Source organism: Wolffia australiana, chromosome 13, assembly GCF_029677425.1.
Source record: "Wolffia australiana isolate 7733 chromosome 13, ASM2967742v1".
In the NCBI taxonomy this organism is placed as follows: Eukaryota; Viridiplantae; Streptophyta; class Magnoliopsida; order Alismatales; family Araceae; genus Wolffia; species Wolffia australiana.
The window spans coordinates 4,669,907-4,696,483 of NC_135847.1; the positions used below are offsets into that span (position 1 = coordinate 4,669,907).

At 43.1% G+C, this 26,577-nt stretch overlaps 1 protein-coding gene across 1 annotated transcript in view; it reads right to left on the reverse strand.

Moving 5' to 3' along the window:
* Window positions 1–1,505: 1,505 nt before the first annotated feature.
* Window positions 1,506–26,577, reverse strand: part of LOC144710849 (SNARE-interacting protein KEULE-like) — a 39,771-nt gene continuing 14,699 nt past the window's right edge. Inside the window, exons 9-21 of the mRNA XM_078584679.1 lie at window positions 21,469–21,663; window positions 21,295–21,378; window positions 20,153–20,251; window positions 20,001–20,077; window positions 18,007–18,103; window positions 12,121–12,246; window positions 11,948–12,043; window positions 4,350–4,466; window positions 4,182–4,259; window positions 3,439–3,629; window positions 2,785–2,878; window positions 2,622–2,711; window positions 1,506–1,836 (exon numbers count right to left, since the gene is read on the reverse strand). Coding sequence (XP_078440805.1) covers window positions 1,786–1,836; window positions 2,622–2,711; window positions 2,785–2,878; window positions 3,439–3,629; window positions 4,182–4,259; window positions 4,350–4,466; window positions 11,948–12,043; window positions 12,121–12,246; window positions 18,007–18,103; window positions 20,001–20,077; window positions 20,153–20,251; window positions 21,295–21,378; window positions 21,469–21,663 — 1,395 coding nt within the window. The 3' untranslated portion in view covers window positions 1,506–1,785. The remainder of the gene's footprint in view (window positions 1,837–2,621; window positions 2,712–2,784; window positions 2,879–3,438; window positions 3,630–4,181; window positions 4,260–4,349; window positions 4,467–11,947; window positions 12,044–12,120; window positions 12,247–18,006; window positions 18,104–20,000; window positions 20,078–20,152; window positions 20,252–21,294; window positions 21,379–21,468; window positions 21,664–26,577) is intronic.

Sequence of the window (26,577 nt, forward strand, 5' to 3'; positions counted from 1 at the left end):
GCTGAGAGGCATTAAAACGTGAGAAAACCTCACTTTATTTTTACTCCACTGAGAGGTATTATCGTAGTCCTTATGTATAATGAAGGAATATCTCTGAGAACTGAGTGTCATTTGCGAATCCTGAAGAAGTATACTAGCCTATTGAATCTACCTTTTAAATATTCAAACCTATTATTTCTATATAAATATAATCTCCTTCCATTTCCAGACCTAGTGTTTTGTTATTTTAGTTCACAATTTAAAACAGATGAGAAGCATATCATCACTATAATAACTACCTAGTATATAGGGAAATAATGACACAATTGGATCCAAATTCACTATTCAACTAGAATTTTGATTTTCCAGTTTTCAATATCTGATTAGAATTTTTGTCAATCAATCCTTAGATTCTTCTTTGCAAAGTACACACTATCTCATAATATCAACACTATAACGTAATACGTCTCCATTTATAAATCCTAAACCTAATTAAGCTCAATGTTGGTTACCAAATATCAAATATTATTCAATTTATATAATATATATCAGAACAATAGGCAATTAAGTTCTCAAAATTCTAGAAGCAACTAACACCTTGCCATATTGGATGACAAAAAGTAATTTGAAAATAAATGGCCAAAGTAAAGGGGATGTGGCAACCACTCATGAATGTCAAGTAATATGAAACTTTTGAACGGCCGATTTTAATTTCGAAACCAATATTACAATGTACGGACTGAGAGAATTGGATATGAAACTAGCTTTGAGAGATGGAGACTACTCTGAGCTACCAGGCATGCCATTATTGAAGAACTAGAAATTAGCTAAATTGATAGTTTTATAATAGGCTTTCAATCATTACAATTAAGCATGGTTTTATATTACTTATACACAGTGCATGTTATCATTTTCATTGTAAATGTTATACACTCTAGACATATTGCATTGAAGGTGCATATCTGGATCAATGTTTACACACTCTAGACTTGCAAAAAAATTCTGACAAACAGTGAAAAAGTTGCAAGATTTGGATCAACGTGATAGTATGATTATAATTTAAACTTGATGAAAGATGATATATTTTTTATTAAATTACACAGGGCGGAATTCAGATAATAGTTAAGCAGATCCTTCTTAACATGAAAAGTGACAATGATAATCTCAGGAAGTATCTATCTTTTTTGGATATTGTTAAAACAGTCAAAGGACATTCTCTATCTCTATCTCTATCTCTATCTCTATCTCTATCTCTATCTCTATCTCTATCTCTATCTCTATCTCTATCTCTATCTCCGTCTCTATATCTATCTCTATATCTATCTCTATCTCTATCTCTATATCTATCTCTATCTCCATCTCTGTCTCTATCTCTATCTTTATCTTTAACTTTGTCTCTACGAAAAAGATTTCAAATATTAGCATTACATCACATTACATAAAAAGTGATAATAATAAAAATAAAGAAATAGGTCGCAGTAGACATTTTCGGAATTCAGACGTTTTGAGAGAGTGGAACATATTCAAACTTCTAAACGTAAGCTCCACTATTCTTGAAAGTAGTGAATAAATTGGAAGTAGGATAATACCAGATGAACAGTGGTTTCTAGAAAAATGTTATTTACAACTCTTAAAAGCTACATCACCGAGAAGGCGCAGATAAGATATTAAGAAACTCCCTGTTTTTTCACAATCATCACCTTCCACAGATCCAAGCATTGGAGAGCAACCATAACAAATAGACACTGAAATGGGCAGAGATTTTCAGAAAAAATGGTAGATCTACAAAAAATATTGCCACTGATGTCAAAGGTGGAGATCGTCGAGCAGAACGTCTTGAGATAAGAGCTTAAGTTTCTGCATTGACGAAAGAGCAACATAAAAATTAATCATGTGCCTAAATGGGAGAAACGGATGAATCATAGAAAACGCCGTAAACCGGAGATTACACGAGTAAAGAATCACACTATTTTACTGGAAAACAGGTGCAGAAACTGGAAGAAAGATATAAATTTATATGGCAGTCAAAGGAAATTTCTTTTGATGGTGCCCGATAATAATCATCAACATCAAAAATGTAATCCAGATAAGGCCCAGCACTAGTGGACAATGATGATGGCGATGAGAAATCGTCATTCTCATCGTCATCGTCATCATCACTCATCCTAGCGGAAACGTGGATGATGATGATGATGAGATTTAACGATGATGATGGAAAATTCATCATCGTCCAACCACCACTGTTTGGCGTCAGCGATTCAGATAATGAGTGCACAATGATGATTAATTGTCATCCAGTTTCCAAGAGCCATCATCATTATCCATCCTTAACAAACGAATTGTTGTCATCATCCCCATTTATCCAAACCTAAACATGGATGTCAATTGGTGATTATGATATAAATCCTATTTCGACATCAACAATGACGACGAAAAGTCCAAGATGTTAGTTCATTATAATCATCTGGTTTCCACAAGTCATTGTCGTAGTCATTCATTCTTGTATGAATACGGATGAATATGATGATGACAAAATTACGGAAAAAGGCCTTCAATCATTCAAAATGACATTCAGACCGCTTAAAGGCCAAAGAAACAGACGGATTGCACTCTTGTCTGGAAACCATGCATGGATTTCTCACCGTTATGAACTGTGGGGGGTCATCAAGACTTGAGGAGCCAAGGACTACTTCTCGTTTTAACTTAGCAGTGAGCTTGTGGGCAGCGCGAAGCTGAGAAAAGGCAAGATAAAGCCTCAGAGGCAAACCCACCACCAAAAGAAAAATAAAAAGAAATTGGGTATACCTCGGATCGAGTTGCACCACCAATAATAAATACAAAAATACGCTGGCCCATCTTTTTAAAATCACTGCTTGATGCATGCTTCAGAATAGAGTCACTGAAAAGTTAACCTCAAATTATGAATAATTTCTCTAATAGTTCATAGGTCTACAGAGATATTCAGAGTTGCATGTGCGAGTCAACTAAGACAGTCATATATACATAAAGGACACATTTATTGACCAAAGTTTTATTTATTTCTTGAAGTTTATGAAAATGAGTTGGCCTATGAAATTCTTAAAACAACATGAAAGAAAACACTGGGGTTTTGCTGCCGATAGAATAGAAAAAAAGTGAAGCTTAAAGCTTCAGCAGGCAAATGCAAAGGAAAGTTTCAAGGATATCCTTCAAGAATCTCATTCCAAACCAAGAGTAAGTGATATTCTCAGACACCAATTGTCTAATGGTACTTTTCCCTTCTAACCTAATAATGAGATAAAAATAGACTAATAACGAGATTCTCAAAGAATGAGATTCAAACCGACTAACAATATTCAATTGGTGTTTTCCCCTTCTAACAAAAGAAAATAAATCCAGAAAATAAAACTTTCGTTCTTCAAAGTAACTTGACAACAATGATTATCAACTGGAAGAGTAATTCTGAACAAAAAAAATGACCTTGAGTAACCATCGTCAGAATTGCGAGCTCGAGCCCAAGTTGCAGTTCGTCTGGATCTCGTAGATTGTGCCGGATTAGTTGAACGTGCAGATGAACTTGAAGGTGTTCCATGAAATGATTGACTAGGATCACTCATGCTTGGATATTCATCTTTCGGCAGCTCACCTTTGCTGAGTTTTTCAATTAGCTCCTGGAAATGTAACGGAAAAGCAATGCAGCGTCACTTGATGGCAGGCATGAGTAGTGTTTGAAGCCTCAGGACACAGTTATCTTCGACATCCAGAAATTGCCATCATCATTGTCGCAATCTTGTGATGATGACGATGACCATGGCATTGATAGCTTTATATGAAAACTGGATGATGATGACGAGAGTACGAGGTTGGATGTTGGGCGAACAAAAAAACTGAAAGCATGACAGGAGAGGGAGGGGAAGAGAGACAGAAAGAGAGAGAGAGAGAGAGAGAGAGAGAGATTGGGGAGAAATAGATAGATTGAGAGAGAGAGATGGGACTCACCGGAGAAGAGAAATAGAGATATGATAGACAAATATTGGGAGAGAGACAGACAGGACTTGTGATGATGACGACTTTGTCATCATCATCATCATAGCGCAAATGAACGATGGGAGCGATGGTGAATCATCATCATCATCATCAGGGGCAACCCCTAGATGCGAGGAAATATATACATGAAATCTGTACATGAATCTAAATGCCGACACAACGGAATGTCAACACACCTCTACCATGGGATAGAACCGCGCTAGTTGCCATGTACCCTCCTCCTCCTGCCGCTCCTTTCTAGCAGCATGCTTCTTCTGATTAAAAGTGAAGAAAAACCATGACCAACCCCAAAGACCCTTTACCACAACACTAAAATTGAAAATATAGGTTCCACAGATGTCTACCTTGGCAAGGTCAAATTTGAGAGAGAAAGTGGAAGTTGTAGTCTTCTTGCCATCTGAACCTCCCAAGAACTTCATGTTGTTTACCGCATTCATATCATCAGAAGATAATCTGGCTAACTGGAGATGGAAAACGAATTGATTCATGAGGCAAACACATCTATTAACAAATGTGTTTTTAAACCATGTTACATAAACTAATGATTTTTCCATAATCACTGTATCAAAGTTCAATAGAAATGATGCTGCCTCTAGATTTAGTCCATATATGAGTGTCATACATCAGCCATAATTTGTCTTCTAATTGTTCATGTCTAGATATAAACGTAAATAAGTTATGGTTAGTTTGCCTACTGATGATTCTCTTTTTGCCCTGGCCTTCGACTTCTCCTTGATATGGCTAGATAAGAAGCATAAAAATATCGGATATTTTGAATCCAAACCTCCATTTTTTTATAATTTGGACCCAAAGACCCCCAAGAATACAATTTTTGGAGGAACTCCTGCATCTTTTATTCATACCATCTTGAATGATAAGAAGAAAGAACAATTCTTGATACCCAAACAAAGAGATTACAAGGGGTTTTATAGGGAGCCCTAATGGGCTAATAATAGAAAGGGCCCTTAATGGGCTAATAATAGAAAGGAGCTAATAATAGAAAGAAGAAAAGAAAAAAGGAAAGGAGACAATAATGTCAACACTCCCCCTCAAGCTGGAGCGTGGATGTTTTCCACACCCAGCTTGGAACAGAGCTCCTCAAACCGAGGGGCATGAAGCCCTTTGGTGAAGATGTCTGCAAGCTGTTCAGCTGACGGAACATATGGCGTGCAGAAATTTCCCGACTCAAGCTTCTCTTTAATGAAATGTCGATCGATCTCAATTTGTTTTGTACGATCATGCTGGACAGGATCATGAGCAATGCTGATAGCCGATTTGTTGTCACAGAACAGCTGAACAGGGGAAGAAACCGGACACCTTAGTTCACGAAGCAGTTGGGTAATCCAAAGTGCTTCACAAAGACCATGCGCAAGGGCACGGAACTCCGCTTCAGCACTTGATCGAGAGACCATTTTCTGTTACTTACTCCTCCAAGTAATAAGATTGCCTCCCAAGAAGGTGCAGTACCCAGAGGTCGACCGACGATCAACCACAGATCCTGCATAATCGGCATCAGTGTAGACTTCTAGACGCAGACCACTGTGACGACGAAACATTAATCCACGGCCAATGGTGCCCTTCAAGAAACGGAGGAGGCGATGGGCAGCATGAAGATGACTCATTCGAGGGTTCTGCATAAACTGACTTAGAACACCCACTGTATATGCAATGTCGGGACGGGTGTGGGTGAGATAGAGCAGTTTGCCCACAAGTCTTCGATATTGTCCGGGCTCAGCCGGATCTTCATTCTCATCCGCACCAAGTCGATGACTCACATCAATCGGTGTCGAAATAGGCTTGGAGTCTTCCTTTCCCAGCTCGCAAAGAAGATCCACTGTATATTTCCGCTGACAGATGAAAATCCCACTCGAAGAATAAGCCACCTCAATACCAAGAAAATATCGTAATGGGCCAAGATGACGTATGGCAAAGTCCGACGACAGATACATAGCCAGCTGAGTAATGGACTCTGTATCATCACTCGTGATGATAATGTCATCCACGTACACGAGAAGAATAGGCACTCCCCCGGACGTGGAATGACGGTAGAAAAGCGTGTGATCTCCATTAGACTGACGGTATTCCCGGTTCTTCATGGCCATGGTGAAACGGCCAAACCAAGCACGAGGAGATTGCTTCAAACCGTACAGCGCTTTCTTCAGGCGACAAACAACTGAACTCGGAGTAGACGGCACTAAGGAGGCATATCCAGGAGGTAAGGCCATATAGATCTCCTCAGTAAAATCACCATGAAGAAAAGCATTCTTGACATCATATTGCTGCAATATCCAGCCCCGATCGGCGGCAAGAGCCAAGAGAATCCGGACAGTGTTCATCTTGGCCACAGGGGCAAACGTTTCCTAATAATAAATGCCATACTGTTGGGTGAACCCTTGCGCCACAACACGTGCCTTGTGCCTTTCAATAGAGCCGTCGGAATTGTGCTTTACAGCATAAACCCAACGACTGCCAACCAAGTGCTTGCCCGGCGGTAGTGGAACCAGATCCCATGTGTCATTTAGGGCAAGTGCTTGTAGCTCCTCCTCCATTGCCCGACGCCAATGAGGAAGAGAGAGGGCTACGTCCACCGTCTTTGGAAGGGAGATAGTGTCAAGGGAGGTGAGAAGAGCGTGGTAGGATGGGGAAAGACGATGAGATGAGATGGATGCGGCTAATGGATACAATGGAGAAGGATGAGGGCAAGACACAAGTGCTAATGAAGGATTTTCAAGAGGAGTGGATGAGGAGGATGAGGGAACTTCAGAGGTAGGAGGAACACGAGGCTTGCGACGAGCAAGAGTGATACCATAGCGTTTTCTGGCAACGGCGTATAGGTAAAGGGGCACAACTTAGTGGGATAGAGGGATCCGATGGGGACTCTGCAGGAGGGTTCGATGAAGCAGAGGATGGATCTTTAGTAAGGACAGGTGGATTTGGGATTGGTGCAGGCAGAGGATCAGAGGACAAGGTGTTCATGGGAATATCAGATGGAGGCTCTTCGAGAGGAACAGGCAAGGAAGGACTTGGGACTGGTGACGAGGACGATGAGTTCGGAAGGATAAGAAATTCAAGGGATCTGATTGAGGTGGTAAAGAAGGAGAAGGTGGAGAAGAAGAGGGGTAATCTGAGTCAATTCACAAAGGTAGCATCCTTGCTGACAATAAACCGACGAGAGGGTGGATGATAACATCGATAACCCTTTTGAGTAGAAGCATAGCCGACGAAGACACATTGGATGGCCCGAGGATCAAGCTTGTCACGACCAAGATGGTGGTTAGGAGCAAAGCAAACGCACCCAAAGACACGAGGGGTAAGATTGGTTCGGAGAGAAATGTTGGGGAAGGAATGCTGGAGACAATCAATGGGAGTAGAGTAGTTAAGTACGCGAGACGGAAGACGGTTGAGAAGATGAATGGCAGTTAGGACAGCTTCAGCCCAAAAATACTTTGGCACATGCATGTGAAATAAGAGGCTCGAGCCATTTCAAAAATGTGACGAAATTTTTCGCTCTGCAACTCCATTTTGCTGGGGTGTAAGGACATGTGGTTTCATGGATGATGCCTTTTCTTGGAAGAAAGTACTTAACGTGGAATTGACATAGTCTCGGCATTGTCGGAGCGGAAGCGAATAGAAGTGCAGAATTGAGTTTGAATGAGAGAGTAGAACTGAGGAATAACAAGGGAGATCTCTGATTTATTTTTCAAGAGATAGGCCCACGTGAAACGAGTAGCGTCATCAATGAATATACATAACCACCGAGCACCGGACGTGCTATGAACAGGGGAGGGTCCCCACACGTCGGTGTGAACGAGAGCAAAAGGAGTCGTCAAATGGGAAGAAGAAATAGGATATGTAGTACGATGATGTTTAGCAATTCGACAAGCATCACAAACAAAGCGGTCCACAGAGTGGCCTTGGAAAAGTTTTGGAAATAAACGATAAAGAGTAGCAAAGGATGGATGGCCGAGGCGTCGATGGAGAAGCCACAAACGCTCATGAGACGCCGAAAGGGGAACTGCAGCGGCAGCAACAGCGAGGGGAGACAAGGGAGATCGAACAAGATAGAGACCCTCATGCTCCTCAGCAATGGAAATCGTCCTCCCCGACACCTTATCACGATAAAAACAGGTATTAGGAGTGAATGTAAGATCTTGGTTCAGATCACGAACAAGGCGGGATAAAGAAAGAAGATGATGAGCAAGCCGTGGAACATGAAGGACTTTAGTGAGGTTCATCGAAGGAGAGAGAGACACACGACCAATCCCAGCCACAGTGAGAAGATCACCGGAAGCTGTTTTAACTTTGGAGGAGCCGGAAACGGGTTCATAGGTCACAAAAGCTCTAGGATTGGGTGTCATGTGGGCAGTGGCACCAGAGTCAAGAAGCCAAGTGGATGATGATGACGACGGAGATGGTGAAGGAGGAGGAGAAGGAATGGTGGACATACCCGCGTTAGCTAGAGAGCACGAGCCCACGACTGGAGGGTCAAGCAATCGCCAAGACGCCCACTTCTTCAAGTGTAAAGCCGGGAAGAGAAGCACTCGCCGAAGACGCTCCACTTGGAAGAAGACCATAGGACAGAGGCACTTGACCAGGCATCGGTACTTGGTTGACAGAAGGTGCAACCGTAGCGAGATTGCTCTGTTGTGTTCGCTTCCGTTGAAGCTTAAAGCACGTCTCCTTGGAGTGACCCCGCTTTTTGCAGTAATTGCAGAAAAGGGAAGGATCACCTTTGGAGGATTCCTCAGTCCGAGTAGATGGACCACGAGACGAAGCTCCTGCTCCAGTCGATGTGGTCGTCACCGAGGAGCGCGTGGAGGAAGAGGAATGTGCTACAAGTGCAGAAGCCGGGGTCTGGGACTGCTGAAAGCGAGATTCTTCAATTCTCGCGCTGCGAAGCGCATCCTTGAAGGAAAGCTCTTTCTCCCGGTGCATAAGCTGAGCCCGTACCGCTTCATATTCCGGGTTAAGTCCTATAAGGAACTGAAAAACCCGAAGTCGAAGAGTGTACTTGCGATCCACCGAGTGAGGGTCCGGAGGCATGTAGTGATCAATCTCATTCCATAGAGAAATGAGTTCTGTGCTGTACTCCATGATCGTCCTGTCTCCTTGACGCAGATTGGTGGCCCGATGCACTAGCCCATACAGTGTAGCAATATTATTTTTCTTGGAGTGGCTGTCAAGGGCCGCTTCCCACACGGCCCGGGCAGACTCAAGAGACAGAAATTCACCCTTGATACTCGGTGAAATACTATCCAAAAGCCATCGATGGACCACCCCTTCAACGTCTAGCCAGTCATAGTACTTGGAGTCTGTCTTGGAAGGCCCTTCTTCAAGTAAATGACGCATCAGTCGTCCCTTGAGAGTAATCTGGACATATTGCTGCCACTAAAGAAGGTTAAAGCATGTAGTAATCTGGACGTTTGACCCACACTGGGTGGCGTCGAAGCTGGCGTCGATGCTGGCGTCGCACCGGAAACCGATACAGGCTCCGTCATCTTGATCACAGAATGAAGTGTCGCACGAGGAGCACACGGCTGCAGGAACGCCCGCGGCTATTGGCTGCGTGCGCGGCTGAAGAGTCGAGAGGAGCGCGTCGCGACCGAGAGGAGAGCGCGCGGTCGAGAGGGAAGCGTACGCTGCCGAGAGAGAACCACAGCTGAGGAGGGAGCGCGGTGCGGGAAGCCGGAAATGTGGCCGGAAAGAAGCTGCGCCGCCAGGAGCAGGTAGCCAACCGGAAGGAGAAGGAGCTCAAGATCGTGGCGAATGTAGAAACGCCAGAGATCGGAGCTACGGTCGAGCCTAGGAACCCGGATTAAGGTTAGGGTTAGGGCTCTGATACCATGAAGACATGAAGAAAGAACAATTCTTGATACCCAAACAAAGAGATTACAAGGGGTTTTATAGGGAGCCCTAATGGGCTAATAATAGAAAGGGCCCTTAATGGGCTAATAATAGAAAGGAGCTAATAATAGAAAGAAGAAAAGAAAAAGGAAAGGAGACAATAATGTCAACAATACACATTTCTTTAGAAGACCCCAATAAAACACAACTGAACAGCTCCAGCTGGTGTCTCACAAATTACTTCACTTACATCTTGAAAGGGAGTATGACATAGCATGGAAAGCTAGTCATTTTCCATTTAATTGGGGGTTTTATTTCATTCTGTCATCATCATTTAGTATTTTCAGGTCACAATAATCATCACGATGAGAAGTACATGTGTTCATTAATTAATCTTTCTGTCACTTTATCACTAAACTGAACAACAGAAAATTACTTTCCTATAAATAAATATCAGTTGCTAGATTTTTTCCAACTGTTCAAGGATCCGAAAGCATTGCTTATGTGATGCCTTATCAGGAACCTGTTATGAACCTTGTTGGTTCGTATCGGGAGAAGACGGGAAGAGAGGAAGAAGGCACCGGGATGGATGTCGGCGTGCCGGGATGGACTATGGCAGGTGGGGCCAGGCGGAGTGGACGTCACCTACGTGAGGGGTCTGGCGAATTGGACGTCGCCGGAGGGAGCCAGACACATTCTCGATGATACTTCTTGACTGCCCTCCTAAAGGGAGTGCTGCTCTATTTAAAGAGATTACAAAGAGGTCCAAATGACCTAAATGCCCCTATCGGGCTAAATGACACAAAGCCTAGATACATCGGGGTCGTATCAGAAACATTTTGCTCCACGCACAATTTTTTATGTTATCACAAACCACTGAATTAAGAGTTTGTATACGGAAGTTTCACTAAAAATATCCCATGGATAAGAAATAAACTCATTGCAAAAATTTCATAAAAGTGAAGGACTAAATCATTTTTTATAATACTCAGATCTGGAACATCAACAGTGAAGGAATTAAAGCGAAGATCTTCACTTTTATAGTCCACCTATCCAGCTAGGGTTAGACAAATGAAAGAGGACAGAAAACCCTCCATTCGAATATTGAATCAGCTTGCTATATCCCCGCTTACATAGGTATGGGCTAGGAGCCACATAACACATGTGGCCGACTAACATGATGTAAAATAACTCGTATGATACGTTCTTTGCAAGAATGTATTGTCGACATGCCACCAAGCAACCCCGTTAAGTCAAATCACACGTGCTACGTTGACTTAAAGTAAAGGGAGTCAGACAGGAGGAGGCATTCAAGATTCAGTTACTCTTTCGGGCCAGTGGCTGCTGAGACACTTCTGGCCAGAGAGGGGAGAACGAACTATTATCCTGCTCTATCCATTATCACCTCCTTCCCTCTTCTATTTTTCTATTTCTATTTCATCTCAACTTTCCCCAGGCTAGTATCTGTTTGGATTCACAGACATCGGATTTTCTGAAAGTGAATTCTTGATATTGATCCAGTTATTTTCATCTGCATCCATTATCTGATACCTGAAACAGTATCATTGTGGACCACTTACAACATGTGGCCTACTTACACTAAGTAAACAAAGGAAACAAATGTAAATAAACTATTGTGTATTACATCCAATTAATTCAAAAAATGCTTTAATGAACTCTGACGAGAAACTCAAAAAGAATATAATAAATGTAGTGGTTGGACGACATAAACCCTAGACCGGCAATAGGTTAACAGAAGAAAATATTCCATATTCAATGACGCCCACACATCTATATGTATATAGATGTTAATATGGGCTGTACAGTATTGGGCCTAATGTAACAGGCCAAGTTAAGTATAGAGAGTACACATAAGGGTAAATATGGAAAGAAAGAAAGAAACAGTAAAATAGAATCTCCGCTAGCAATAAACAGTTTTAATGCTATATTGTTTATCTCAATTTTCATCCATACAAGAAAATTGCCATTTTTTCAGCTAACTTATAAATAGATATGATTTATAGGAAACAGTAATCCTTCATCTTCAATTAAAAGTGCACTGTAAAAGCAAATAATTGGATCATGTCAGAACTCTTGCCTGCATCAACTTTATGCCTTTGTCTCCTTCAAATTTCTCCGGATAAATGGAAGCATAAATCATCAACAATCGTAACTTATTTTCCCGAGTTGATTCCTGCACAAAGGTTCTGCTTAATTGAAAAGATTTACAGTCCAAACTTAGAATGGTGGATCAAAATAAGTTTAGTGAACCTGATTCGATCTAAGAAAATTGATAACTTCCTTTGTTCCAGCATCCCCAAAAACCAGATCTTGCTCCAGCTGACCAACATCACGAAGCCCTGTTTCCCTAATCATTTTGTTTAGCTTTCCTGCAATCTGCACAAATACATGACCTCAGAGAAAAAACGAAATGAAGCTTGTCAGCTAACAATATATGCCCTTCTATTTTTTCTCTTTTCTGTGTTTTTTGGCCCAGTACGAGGCCCATTATGTATCACCTGTATACCCCACATATATTAGGGTATACAAGGACGTTGTTTTGCTGTTGTTGAAAAATACTTTTATTTCTCTACGTGAGTTTCTTCCTCCACCTCCTTCCGCCCGTCACTGAGGGTTTGGCTGGAGATGAATCTCACATGGTATCAGAGCGAGATCCGTGAGGACCACGCTCCAGTGTTTGACGCAACTACTTGTCATCATGGAGTCGTCGTTGTTGTTCTTGCGGCAACAAGTCGTCGCTGTTTTTCTTGCTGCAACAAGTCGTCCTTGCGGAGTCGTTGCGGAACCGTTGCGGAATCGTCATTGTTTTTCTTCCCAAGTTGCTGTATTCGTCCCTCGAAGATCAGCGGTGCAGCTGAAGGTTGACGCCGGAAGTCGACACTGTAGATCGACGCTGTTGCCATGGTGTGAAGCTGCTGCAGGAGTTTGCATATTTGCATCTGCTACACAATGTCGTATGGTGAGACCATGTCTCATTCTGAGAATCTCACACAGGGGGCCTCTGCAGAGACACAGCATCTGGTGCCGTCAGTGATTCCCCCTGTGGCTGAACCGCTTCGATACAACGGTAGGAACTTCGCTCAGTGGGGTCAGATAGTGGAGTTGACTCTTCTTGGGCGTGAGTTAGTTGACCACTTACTCAAAGAGATGGATCCATCTCATAGGTCCTTCAAAATCTGGAAGCGCAACGATGCCAATGTTCATGTTTTTCTGTTGGGTAGTATGACTAAGGATCAGTTGCCCAAGATGTCTTTTCTGAAGACATCCAAACAAATTTGGGATTATGTCCGGAAGAATGCGCTTAAGAAGAGTAATCTCTGGGGAACGTATGAGCTTGTCATCAAAGCCTGGAATTTACGGCAAGGTGACAGCACAGTAACAGACTATGTGAATGAGCTTCAGGCTATTTGGCTGGAGTTGGACCACTATCGCCCAATTCAAATCCAGATGAATGGGAACATACTCTCAGGGATAGAATGTTTAAATTCCTGATGGGTTTAAATTCGGAGTGAGGAGTCAAATTCTTAATCGGGAAAAAATTCCCAACCTTGAGCAGACGATTAATCTTATACTGGAGGAGGAAGGTCGATTACAGGTAGCTGCCATTGCATCAAAGGAAGAAAATGGAGCAGGACTGATGGCTAAAGTAAAGAATCAGAAGACTGCTAATTCAGAATACTCAAAGAAAGCTAGCACTCAAGAAGCCACCGATTTAAACCGTAAGAGTCAAGGGGGCAAAGTCTACCGGAATAATGTTGTATGTCACTATTGCAAGCTAAGGGGACATTCTAAAGACCACTGCTGGGATCTGCACGGCCGACCTCCGAAGGTTCAAGCTAATTGTGTGCACAGAGGAAGTGATCCGGAAGAAGGAGAAATTCGCACATACTCCGTTCAAGGAGAATCTAATCAGGGGACGATGAAGCATATGTCAACACCCAACACTGATGAAGTAAACAACCTCAGAGAAGAACTTGAGAAGTTAAAGGCCTTGGTCAGCACTACTTCCATGGCCAGCGCAGTTAGACCAGGTAATTCGTCATCTATTGCAAGTCACATTTATTTAGACTGGATTCTTGACTCTGGGGCCACCAATCATATGACTCCATATCGTGCGAAGTTTTGTACCTATACTTCATACGATGGAGATCGAAAAGTCTTTACAGCTGGGGGAGAAGTGCTATCGGTGATGGGTATTGGTGATATTAAGATTGTGGAGTTGTGTATCATTAAAAATGTACTGCATGTCCCTTATCTGAAAGCTCAGTTGATTTCCCCTCAACGTTTAGTTCAAGACATTGGATGTGCACTAACTATTGACTCTACGGGTTGTTTTGCTTATGACAAGGCAAGGAACCTCAGGATGTCACCCTTTAAGGAACGAAATGGGCTGATCTACGTCAAGGGTGAGATAACGGCGGGGATGATGGTGGATGCTCGTATGTTGAAGAAGAGGGACGACAATTCTCACCGAATTGAAGATTTTAAAATTTTACACTCTTGTCTGGACATCCAGCTTTTGTTTTGATGGAACGAATGTTTCCTTCTTTTGCAAAAGGACTTGAACTTTCTAAGATTGTATGTGAATCGTGTCAATGTGCCAAACATAAGAGAGCATCATATGTTGGAAATGGTGAACGGAGTGCAATCCCATTCTCACTTATTCATAGTGATGTATGGGGACCGGCACCCATTACGTCATTAATGGGAGCAAGGTGGTTCCTGATTCTAGTTGATGATTGTACACGGTTGAGTTGGTGCATTTGTTGAAGCATAAGTCAGAAGTGACAAAGGTTGTACAAGACTTCATCATCCGGGTGCAGAATCAGTTTGGAGTGACTGTGAAGAAGTTTTGATCTGATAATGCCAAGGATTTTTTTAATGAAAATTTGTCCTCTAATTTCTTGGCACATGGAATTGTACACGAGTTTTCATGTGTACATACTCCCCAAAAAAATGGAGTCGCTGAGAGGAAAATAGGCCATGTAGTGAATACGGCCAGAACGCTTCTACTGCATCGAGGTGTTCCAAAGTATTTTTGGGGAGAGGCCATATTGACAGCAGTTCATCTTATCAACAGGCTACCGTCGAAGATATTGAATTACGACAGCCCAATTGATATTGTTTTTAAGTTCTTTCCTGATGTGGAATTAAGAACCAAGCTGAAGCCCAGAATATTTGGCAGCGCTGCATTCATCCATGTACACAGTCCAATGGACAAGTTCAGTCCAAGAGCAATCAAATGTATCTTTGTTGGCTACTCGCAAGGAAAGAAAGGATATAAATGTTATGATCCAAAGTCCAGGAAGTTCTATATATCTGCAGATGTGACGTTTGCTGAGGATGAACCATATTTCTCACATGACACAGAGACTACCATTCCAGCTGCCTCAGCTGCAGATAACCATCTGGATGTGTTTGTTGAAGTGGCAAATATGAACCATGCAGATTATACGGCACCCTATGCACCCAGATGGCCCACAACACTGCCAATGCTTGGCCATCTTCTTCATTTCCTCTACCTCTGCGATTCTGAATTGAGGCCCAGAAAGTCTCTTCAGATGTCTCCTTCACCCTTGATAATACAGGGCAGGCCCAAGACGTGCGAGCAAATGAGCACTCAAAGAAGGGATGATTGCAGTCTTCTTCACTATTAGAGCATAGCAGGCATTGTGACGATGTGTCCGGATATAGCCTTTCGTGAAGTCTCTTGATATTAGCCTTCTTCGTACTAACAGCCAACCAAAGATCCTCACATTCAACGGGACTCTTTGTCTCCATATGAATCTGCCTTTCCGTTCCAATTCAGTCCCCTGTCATAGATGTCTCACAGTAATTTGATGACAAGATCATCCCATGGATTCATAATTCTCTCCACCCATTTGGATAATAATGCCATGTTCATACTCTACATGTGCAGGAACCCCAGACCTCCCAATTTGGTGGGGCAACATACCTTGTCCAAAGCCACCATCGCAAGTCTCTTGCTTTGTTCCGGCCCAAATCCTCTCCACAGAAAGTGTCTCATCATGCCTTCTAATCTCCTCCCGACTCCTGCTGGCATCTTATATACTAAGAGGTAAAATAGGACTGGAACTGGAAGTAAATTATTAAATATTTGTTTAATATTTTTTGTAAGATTCTAAATATATTAGCTCAGCATAGATGTGGTGTATTTGATCGTTGGCGGGCACCCACTTAATGAAGATGAGTTCTTCTTTGAAATCGGCCTGCAAGAACTCATCAAAACCTCTTGCTCAATTGAACTTTTCTTCCCTCTCTATTAACCCCCTATAGTTCTCCATGAAGAAACAGAGCTGTGGAGGGAGAAAGACCTAGAGAGGGAGATTGAGAGAGAAGGGGGAAAAAATGGAGACAAAGGGCCATTCATTACCAGTAGTTCTAAAGCTTGTTACGTTGATATTAAAAAAAACCATCAACATCAAGTTTCTACTTTGACTTTGGCATTGTAAAGTTAACATGACCAGACCACGACCAGATCAGACCGGACCGGGACCAAACAAGAACCAACCGGACTGAACTTTAGGTAAGGTTAGGTTTCTGCTAAAAACCCGCATTGAACCTGGACCGTTTAACCCTAGGTGGGATGGCTCATTGAACCCAGTCCTGGAAGATGCTATGTCAAATCAGAGGGCGAAAGGGTTGATAGGGAAGAACCAGAGGGCCCAACAATCACTCATACACCTCAGACATGTGACTGAGGTACAAGATGGCTGGGAGTGGCGTGGCACCTCCATTTCAGTCAGGGATCCCTACATGGTGATCACAGGGAAGAACCAGAGGGCCCAACAACCATTACCTCATGTAGTTTTCTATGGAAACAGAAACTTCACATAAAAGTGCAGATTTTTTTTTTTGGGAAAAGCGATCAAAGTGCAGATTTTTAGATGGCTGTTGATGTGATGGAGACTTGTGACACAAGTCTTAGGAAACAGAATGTTCCCAGACTCCTCTGGTGAATGTGTATTGTGCAAGAGGACCAAGGAAGATTGTTCTCATCTCTTCTTTGCACGTCAGTTCTCATCTCTTCTTTGCAGCAGATCCCAGTGGTGGATGTCTCTTCTGATGAGGCCTTCTGGGACTCTATCAAGGAAGGCCAATCCAGGAGGAAGACAGAATGGGGAAGGCTTCTTGCGGTGTTATAGGCAATATAACTTCACTGCAATGAGGTCATCTTTAAGGGGAGGACATCCTCAATGGACAAAAGTTTAGAAAGGGGTGAAGGCGGGATTTTTTCATCATGTGTATTCATCATTCATATATTTCAACAGCATCAGGTTGATCACCGATCAAGAGTAATATTCCTTATTTTTCAAAAATAATGATATATTTTAATAATTCTTTTTAAAGGGGTTGACAAATAGGGGATAGTGGTGAACCAAACTCCACCTTTATCACTTACAGGGATTGTATCATTGTACTTGTCAACAGAAACTTCATTTTTCTAGAATCCCAAACTCAGAAGCAGGAAAGAGGTATCAACATTTTAATGAAGATCGAAATATTACGTATCGATTTTTTTAATCCCTGATGCAATTTAACTTCATCATTTTATTCCTGTATGGTATTATCGATCTTATGCCAGGTAATCCGCAGCCGCAACGAATCAAATAATTTTGTCCCAAGCAACAGGTCAAACATTGAAGCAGGGAACCAAATTATCGAAAAAAATGAACAAGTAACATGGCATATGCATAAAAATGTGGAGAAGTCATCAGTAATTTTGAAGCCGAGTCTAGATGTTAATTTTGCAAATCAATGTCCTTGAAGGTATTAAACATCAAAATTGAAAAAAAAGAGTATGGTTGACCCATCATGACTTAAAAAGCTAATGACAAAAAAGACTAAGAACCATTGATTTCTAAATAAATAGCATATTTATCGGAGACAAATGAAAATTAAATACCATTAGAAATTTTTAACTCCTCATAAATTAAATCCCAGTTAAATTTTGTTTTTTTATCTCTTAAAACAAAAAAACACAGCAATGTTACACAAATTTAAGAAGATTCACGTGTTATAACTATAACAGAAGATGCACTCGTGAGAAATGGCTAGCCGGTAAACAAACTATTCTCATAATTAATAACAAGAAGGACATGGAAGAGAACTCACATCTACATGAAGGGAAAGTTTATCAACTTGCTCACTATATTGGGGTAGTGCTTGAACCATCTTCTGCAAATCTCTTGTTGTGAGCTCACCGTTACCTCTGTTTTGAGAAGAACACAGATTATGAAAAGTTGAGAAAAGATGTGTTAAACCGATGACATTAAATCAAGAGAGATGAACAAACACTAACAAACTGGGAGTTAAATCATTGCGCAAGAAATCATTTCAGCAATCAATATCAAGCAGTTCAGTATTGGGGGAAACAGTTTCTCTACTGAACAGCAAAGTATGTAAAACTCAGTCCAAGTAAAATGATAAGCCCACATTTACTGACATTACGAAAGAAATAACAGCAAAGGTCAGGGACCTCAAGGGAATTAGTATAGATCACATGACAGGCCAACATATTATTTTTGCAAAAATTTGGATCATAATAAAGTTGGGTCCTCTCACGTCTCCACTTCTAATCTTCTTGGGACCATTTCCGGCTTCCTACCATGAGCCAGATGCACCCGACCCTGTCCAGAAGAAGCAGTCCACAGCCTCATCTACTATGTGTAGTCTTCCTCCCACCTTGTCATGCAAGAAACACCCATTGTCACTGAGAGTAAGTGAGCAACCAATATCTGCGACTAGTTTCTGAGGTGAAATCAATAGTCATTTCAAAGTAGGCACATGTAATCTTTAAGAGCCCCCAGTCTCACACCTGAGCTTGTTACAACACAAACATACAAATACTTCCTTGGAATTGGACTGGGTCCCACAGTTGGATGTTGGGCCCTTCTCCATTTCTTTGTGATCTGTATCCTGTTGACCAGCTGCAGGTGGTCTGGGGACTCCTTTCTTAGAAGACAGGGCAGTCGACTCACCCTAGTTACCTGAAGCATGGACCTTGAGCCAGCTTTCTTCCTCCATAAGTGTGTGGATAATTTTATCTATTTCCAGAACCTTATTTCCATGCATAAGGGTTGCTTTCAGAAGGGCATTGACTGGTGTATATGTGCTCTAATTAGTAATGGCCAGAAACTGACTCAGAGCAGCCAGTCTATCATGGTGTATTTGTGCGAGTTCAAGACACTCAGACGGGAGGTTGATCACTACTTGTTGAAAATTTTAACGTTGTGGAAAAAAAGTACACCAAAGCATTGGCCCTTCATTTGCTTCGACTGTCAACTCCAAGTATGAAAACATACAGACTCCATGAGCAGGACATTATCTCACAGCTCCCTGGTCATAGTGCTGAGAACCCATGCATGAATAAAGACTTCCAGCCTCAAAGCCTGGGTCAATTTCAGCTGGGAGCCCATCAACTAGATGCTTGCTCAAGTCTCTGGCCCTGACAGCCTGCATAACAAATTAGGCCAATTGATAAAAAGTTGTCCTGCTGAATTTGATGTTCTCCAGAACAGGTGGCAGTGGATGAAGTATCTTCACTGAGATCGGTTTGTCCACAGGATTTATCTCTTTCTGGCCAGTTGTACCCGGCCATCGACATCCTAAGGATTATAGAATATCAAGATCAACAGCAACAAAAAAGGAGGTGAGCAGAGGACTGTCAAACAAGTCCAAGGCAAGTCCCGGGAGAAGAGCAAAGTTATGTTGCAAGACTCATCGTAGAATGCGCCACGAGAACCGTGACGCATGTCGTAGGCTCTGCACAACAAACCATAGGAAAGAAATGGCGTAGTTTCGCTAAAACTGTTGCCAGTGTACGCCGTCAAGCACCATCTGTGCTGTGGTTTCTGGTGATCGCCACCAGGTTCTGATTCCATATCAAACTAGGGTTTGTAGAATGGAAATGGTATCCATCAATGTCTAACACAAACCCATTAGAACACCAAAATGCTGTGCATGAGAGTTCACTTTTTGTCCAACAATGGTCAGGTATTATATGACTAGTGACAGTAATTAAAAAACATATATGGCTTGGAAACATCTAATTATAAGAACACAGTAAAAAGAATTATTTCCAACAAAATATGACAAAGAGAATTAACCTGGAACCATGATGAATCTGTGCTGCTTTATTCTTTGATAAGAAATTCGTCATTTTCTCATACAGCTTCTCACTAGCCTGATAAAAGACAAGAGGTCAGATAGCCCCCAATATTGTACAAACTTCATGCAAACTTGAAACACAAAAACATACATCTGCAATATGCGCATGACGAAGCTCAAGCCAAATTGGATCATGATCCTCCAGAAGGACCTCCTTCTTCTCAGGTGGACCCCCTGTCTTGCTTGGAACCTGATAAAATAAGCACCAGTTAAAATAAATTCGACATACAATCCTATACTCTCAAGGGTATAATTGGTATTTTAACCCATTAGAGGCATGTTCCTAATTTGATGTTTTAGGTTAGGTTGCTTGCTTTGCTACTAGTACATACCCTCTCTTTAAGAGTGGAATCAAGAATCAAGGTAAGATCAGCTGTTTGACTCACTGTCTCAATCCTCTTAGTCTAGGTCTCGTCGCCTTGACTGCCCAGCAATTCCCAACCCCTGCAATCCCCAATTCTTCAGCCTGCTGACTTCCAAGCCAATCCCCATCCGGCGATCATCAACCCTTCTCCACTTCTTCGGGAACTCATCCCCAATCAATCCCTGCCTCATCCATTCCCATTCTGCTCTCCAACCATGGGAACATCTAACCTCCCCCTCTATCTCCCTTCCCCGATACAAACCTAGATCAAAGTTCGTATCAATTCATCATTTAAGGTTAAAAGAAATTTGGTATGATGCATATTGTCAGCAGGTGCCCTTTCCCTTTTTTTTATATGTTTGTCCTGTTATTACGCCATGTCTTTCACTTAATTGCTTTAGTACCCTTATGAGATCCGTTTAATTTGGATCCACCATATCGGGTCCGCGAAGACCCAATCGATGTAACCCAGTATAGTACCGGGTAACTCTTAGTGAAAGCAAGTCATATTTTGAGTTGAGTCCTCTTTCTCTTGGCAGCTAGGGTGACAGCAGGCAGAATAGACAACATGGAGAAGAGTCTTCCCTGTTGATTTTTCTCCTCATTGATCAGCAAGGAAGCTGACACATATTCCAATTTTCCCCAAATAATGTGCATTAAATAAAATGTCAATCATAAACAAATACTCAGTACCCTTACAAAAAATCCAACACTGATTAATGGAAACTTCCAACATCATGATTATGTAGAAAATTAAACGTAGTCAATCTAGATGATCAATACTGAATGACGAACTCAATGTGGGCTATTATCCACATTTGAGGATAAACATTCGCATGACAGGCGGATCATTGTGTGAACGGAACTACCTCATAAACGTACTTGTTCCCATCCATATTGAGTAAATCATGGCACATGGCGTCATAGGTCCACTCATGAATTACAGGCGCGATCTGAACAAATTCAAGGAAAAATCAAAGGCTGAATTATATGTCACCAATTGATATTTTTATTTCGAATTGAATCTCTGAATGGTCAAAAACCTGATCGATTGTCCTGTCCACAATAAGCAATTCGCAAGTTTCTTGTTGAGGAAAAGAAGGCAGGGTGGCTTTGTACTTCATCAGAATATTCCAAACCAAAGCAGCAAGTTTTGTAGGAACAACCTCCCGAAAAGTTGTCATAGTCATTGCATCTTTAGATGACTTTGGAGCCTGGTACCGCACAGTTGGAAATTCCTGAGACCAAAAGCATTTGAGAGCGAACACAATCATTAACGCTTTCATCGATATGATATGATTACGCCAGAAAATATCGATTGAAATTCCACAAAAATTATTAAATTTTGTCCAACTGAAATCAGACTTAATCTTAGCATTGGATAAAAAGATTACATTCTTGGCAGGATAACCAGCAGAAAAATCATCCACCAAAGTTGTAAACCATCGAATACAGATATTTAAAAAGGTTGTAAATCATCAAACATAAATTACTAATCATAAAAAAGACACGAAATATTTTTTTACCTTCGCAATTTCATGGCTCTGTCAAAACTACTTCAAGCAGAAAAACATAATTCATCAGATAACTGCCACCTTTTTCAAGTCACCTGTCGAATGCATACTTCGACATGGACTTTAGAGGCATATTTAACGAAAATAGAGAGTATGAGGCAAGGTCCTATTTATTTGATCGGTGAAACAATCTTAGAAAATAACTGATGAAAATAGAGAGTGAAATGAGCGTTTTGATATAAATACACCAGATGGGTGGGAACCTTAAGGGAAACTCAGCTGTCACCATAACCCTTTCCCCATTTGGTATAACCTGTATTTTAGCCAGTTTATGTCAAAGATGAACAAATGTTGCTCTCTGAGGGATCAACCATCCCCTCCTCGGCGGCATGTGGATTGTGCTGAGAGGTGCTTGAAGGGATGACGATGGATCATGAGGCACATGAGGGACCTTGAGAGGGTGGTGATGGTGATTCCAGACATTCACATGAAGCTCAACAAGGTTAACATTGACAAGTGGAGCAATCTAATAGAACTAACCTTGTTGGAAGGGACCTAGGAGATCATCTGTTGGAGAATTCTATCACTCTAGAAGATCCACACTATTATGGAAGTCTGACGAAGCACTCATTCCCCAATGTATTTAGGGTACTATGACCCAGGATATGGTGAACAACTTCCCGTATGTTGACTCAGTAGAAAATTTGTGGAATGAAATACATAACTGCTCCAAGTAACATAATGATTGGAGGATAGATCAGTCGGATCCAAAAGGTAGTTCATGCCAGGAGAGAAGACAGGGATGGTATTTGTCTGAAGGTTGAAAAGTATATGAGGGAGATTGGTCATCATAGGACTGTGAAGAACCCAGACACTGAGCAGAGGAAGTACATATTGTCGAGATAAAGGTGCCTACCATTTTACTGAAAGCTATTGCTGATAGGAATGGTGCTTCTTCTTAACTTTGGCAGAATATCATTGTACAACACTCCCCCACAAATCGAGAGGAAATCAAACAAATAGAGAAGCAGGGAAATGGAGGAGATTGAGGACGAGGAGACAGTCAAGCCAGAGAGGGAGGCGATGGCGAACGAGGTTGATGATGTGACACAAGACACAATTGTGGGTGTGCTCGGAGGCTTTGCGGAGACTCAAAAGGACGGGAGGGGGTTGTGCCAGGTTCCATGAGATGCATATCATGGAATGTGCGGGTGCTCCAGGATGTCAAGAAGAGAGGGATCGTGGGCAAATACTTACGGGAGAGGGGTGCCACGGTGGTGTGTTTGCAGGAGACAATGTTGGAGGAATGTGGAGTAGGGGATTGGCGTGTGGTTGGAGGGAGTTTGCTGGAGGGTTTTATTTTGGTGAACGCAAATGGATGGTCAGGAGGGGTGGTGATTGCTTGGAACGAGGCGATCTTTAGGAAGGAGGCATGGCGAGGTCAATTTATGGCGGCAGTAAGGTTGACAAGGAGCGATGGTTTGGGGGTGGTCGTATCTTCAGTTTATGGTCCCGTCAACGCCAGCCTGAGGGAGGGGCTATGGATGGAGCTGGCAGAACTTGTGGATAAGTTTCGAGCGATGCCATTGATGTTTGGTGGGGATTTCAATGTGACGCTGGAGGCAAATGATAGGCCCAACGGAGTGGGGGGGCGTGACCCGGGGTCGGAGGAGTTCTGGGCTTTCTTGGCGTCAGCAGGGTTGCAGGAGATGGGGCCCAATGATTGTTGCTACACATGGCGGAGTTCGGAGAGAGCGGCTTATAAGTCGCGGCTGGATAGGTTTTTATGCTCAGTGGAGTTGATGGAGAGGTTCCCGAGGGCAGATGTATGCGCCTTATCCAGACTTTTATCGGATCATACACCGATCATTTGGCAGTCTCATGAGGGCCATGGGCGGACCACGTATTTCAAAATTGACAAGTCATGGCTACGAGAAGGGGGGTTCAGAGAGGAGGTAAAGGATATATGGTGGACACAATCAGAGCAGGGGCCAGGGGCTAATAGAATGGCAAATCGCATATATGGGCTGAGAGATCATTTGAAGAGCTACAGAAGGAGGATAAGGGAGGCGAGATGTAGATTGAGAATCGAGGCCCTCACAAGGATTAGAGAACTGGATGAGGTGGAGGACAGTCGGGCATTAGTGGCTGAAGAGATTCAGGAACGAAAGAGGTGGAGAAATGTAGTGGCAGAGGAAGATAGGAAGGAGGAAATGGATTGGAGACAACGGTCCCGGCAGCTCTGGCTAAAGGAGGATGACGCCAACACGAGGTTTTTCCACCTTGTAGCAAATGGACGACGGAGAGTGAATCAGATCCTATCAGTGAAGGTCGGATCACAGAGGTTTACCAGCACGCAGGCAGTGGGGTGAGCAATGGCGGAGCATTTCCATTCGATGTCACGACGGGGGGCCCCGAACAGATGGCGGTGGCCGGGTCAGGGGGCGTCACAACTAACCCAAGACCAGAGAGATGACCTGGTGCAGCCTTTTGATATAGCGGAGATTCGGGCAGCTATGGCAGGTTTGAATGGCGAAGGCGCCCCGGGACCGGACGGCATACCGGTGTTTTTCTACAAGGAGTTCTGGAGTGAGGTCAAAGATGATGTGACCGCCACATTGGGGGAGCTCAGGAACCCTCAAGCAAATATGGAACAGATTAATAAATCTTTCCTATTTTTATTACCGAAGCGGCAAGAGGCAGAAAATGTAGGCGACTACCGGCCCATATCGCTATCCAACTCCATATATCTTATAGTTGCAAAGGTACTTGCCAATCGACAACTAACCCAAGCACCCAGTTGGGGACTTGATTTGGTCCGTTTCAATCTGCCTTTGTTACGGGAAGACAGCTAGTTGATGGTGCAGCCTTGGCGGGGGAGATTATTGCTTCGTGGAAGGAGAATGGGACCAAGGGATTCATGTGGAAGGTAGATTTTGCGAAGGCATATGACTCTCTGGATTGGCGATTCCTATGGGCATCGTTAAGAATAAGGGGTTTCCCGGAGGAATGGATCAAAAGGGTGAAGCCATGCGTGAATTCTCAGTCCTTTGCGGTGCTGGTAAATGGACGCCCTGAAGGGGGGTGGATTAGACTGCAGAGAGGGATCAGACAATGGTGTCCTTTAGCACCGATGTTTTTTGTTCTGGCAGCTAATGTATTAGCCATCAGTACATCCTTGGTATGTGGGAGGGGATGTATTAGAGGGTTCCAAAAGCCGAGCCATCCTGTGGGCATCCCTCTGCTACAATATGCCGATGATACACTGTTCTTCATCGAGGGATCGGTGGAGGAGGTCAAAAATTTGGCGGCACTCCTGCGGGTGTTCGCAGATTGCTCGGGACTGCTCATCAATAGAGGTAAATCAGAATTTGTGGGTTTTGGTCTATCGCCGGAGGAGGAGACCTAGTGTGCTAGTGCACTTGGAACGCCAGTGGGATCACTGCCTATGAGATACCTGGGGCTACCCCTATCTGCCGGTAACCTACAAAAAGCAGATTGGCAACTAGTGGTGGAGAAGGTGGAGAGACGCTTGGAGGGATGGAATCAGAGAGTTTTATCGCGAGGAGGAAGACTAGTGCTATTGCGGTCAGTACTATCAGCAATACCAACCTTTTATTTATCCGTGTTTAAACTTCTGGTGGGTGTTGAGAAACGCATAAGCGGGCTCGTGCGGAGATTCTTTTGGAAGGGGTCCAACGCTGGGTAGGGGCGTGGCATGGCGTTGGTTTCATGGAATGACATTTGCACGCAAACTAAACAGGGTGGACTTGAAGTACCTCATCTAGATGCACTGAATGTGGCTCTACGGACAAAATGGGTTAGATGGATCGTGGGACCGGAGGACAACTTGATAAAGGATGTCTTGAGGGACAGATGCAGCTCCAATTTGGACTGGGAGAATTTGATGGACAAGGTGAGGGGGGAGTCGGCCTTTTGGAGAGGGATGAGGAAGGTGTTCCCATTGGTTAGGGAATTCTTCCGGGCTCGATTGGGGAATGGCGCCGGCTTTAGGTTTTGGATGGATGATTGGACGTCACATGGACGTTTGCAAGACCTTTTCCTTCGCCTGTATGCCCTAGCCCGTCATCGGCAAGCTTTGGTGGACGAGTGTTGGGATGGGGTGTGGTGTCCAATTTTTGAGGCCATCTTATCAAATCAGCGGGTGGAGGAGTTCTTAAGCCTTCAGCAAACACTGGACAACGGGAGGCCAATGGAGGGGATGACAGATGGGTGGATATGGGCATTGGGCCCGTTCTCCAGTCGAGGAGTATACCAGAGGTTGAGAACACACCACAATGAAGACCCGATCATCTTAGGGGCATGTCGCTCAATTTGGAGGCAAAAGATACCTCTGAAGGTTAGGGTGTTTGCCTGGACGCTCGCCAGGAAGCGGACAATGACCCGCGAGAGACGTCGAAGGTTTTTTCTGGCAGAATCATCGCTATGTCTTATGTGTACCAAGGAGGAAGAGGAGTGCGAGCATCTTTTCTTCCAATGTCGGCTTGCTCGTGCGATATGGGCTAGCCAGGGGCTAGCAGAGATTACGTCGAGCTCAGTATTATGGGCCACAATGCCGCGGCGTCAACAGGGGTTTGAGAAGGAGCGGGGATTCGCGGTACTTTGGGCGATATGGTC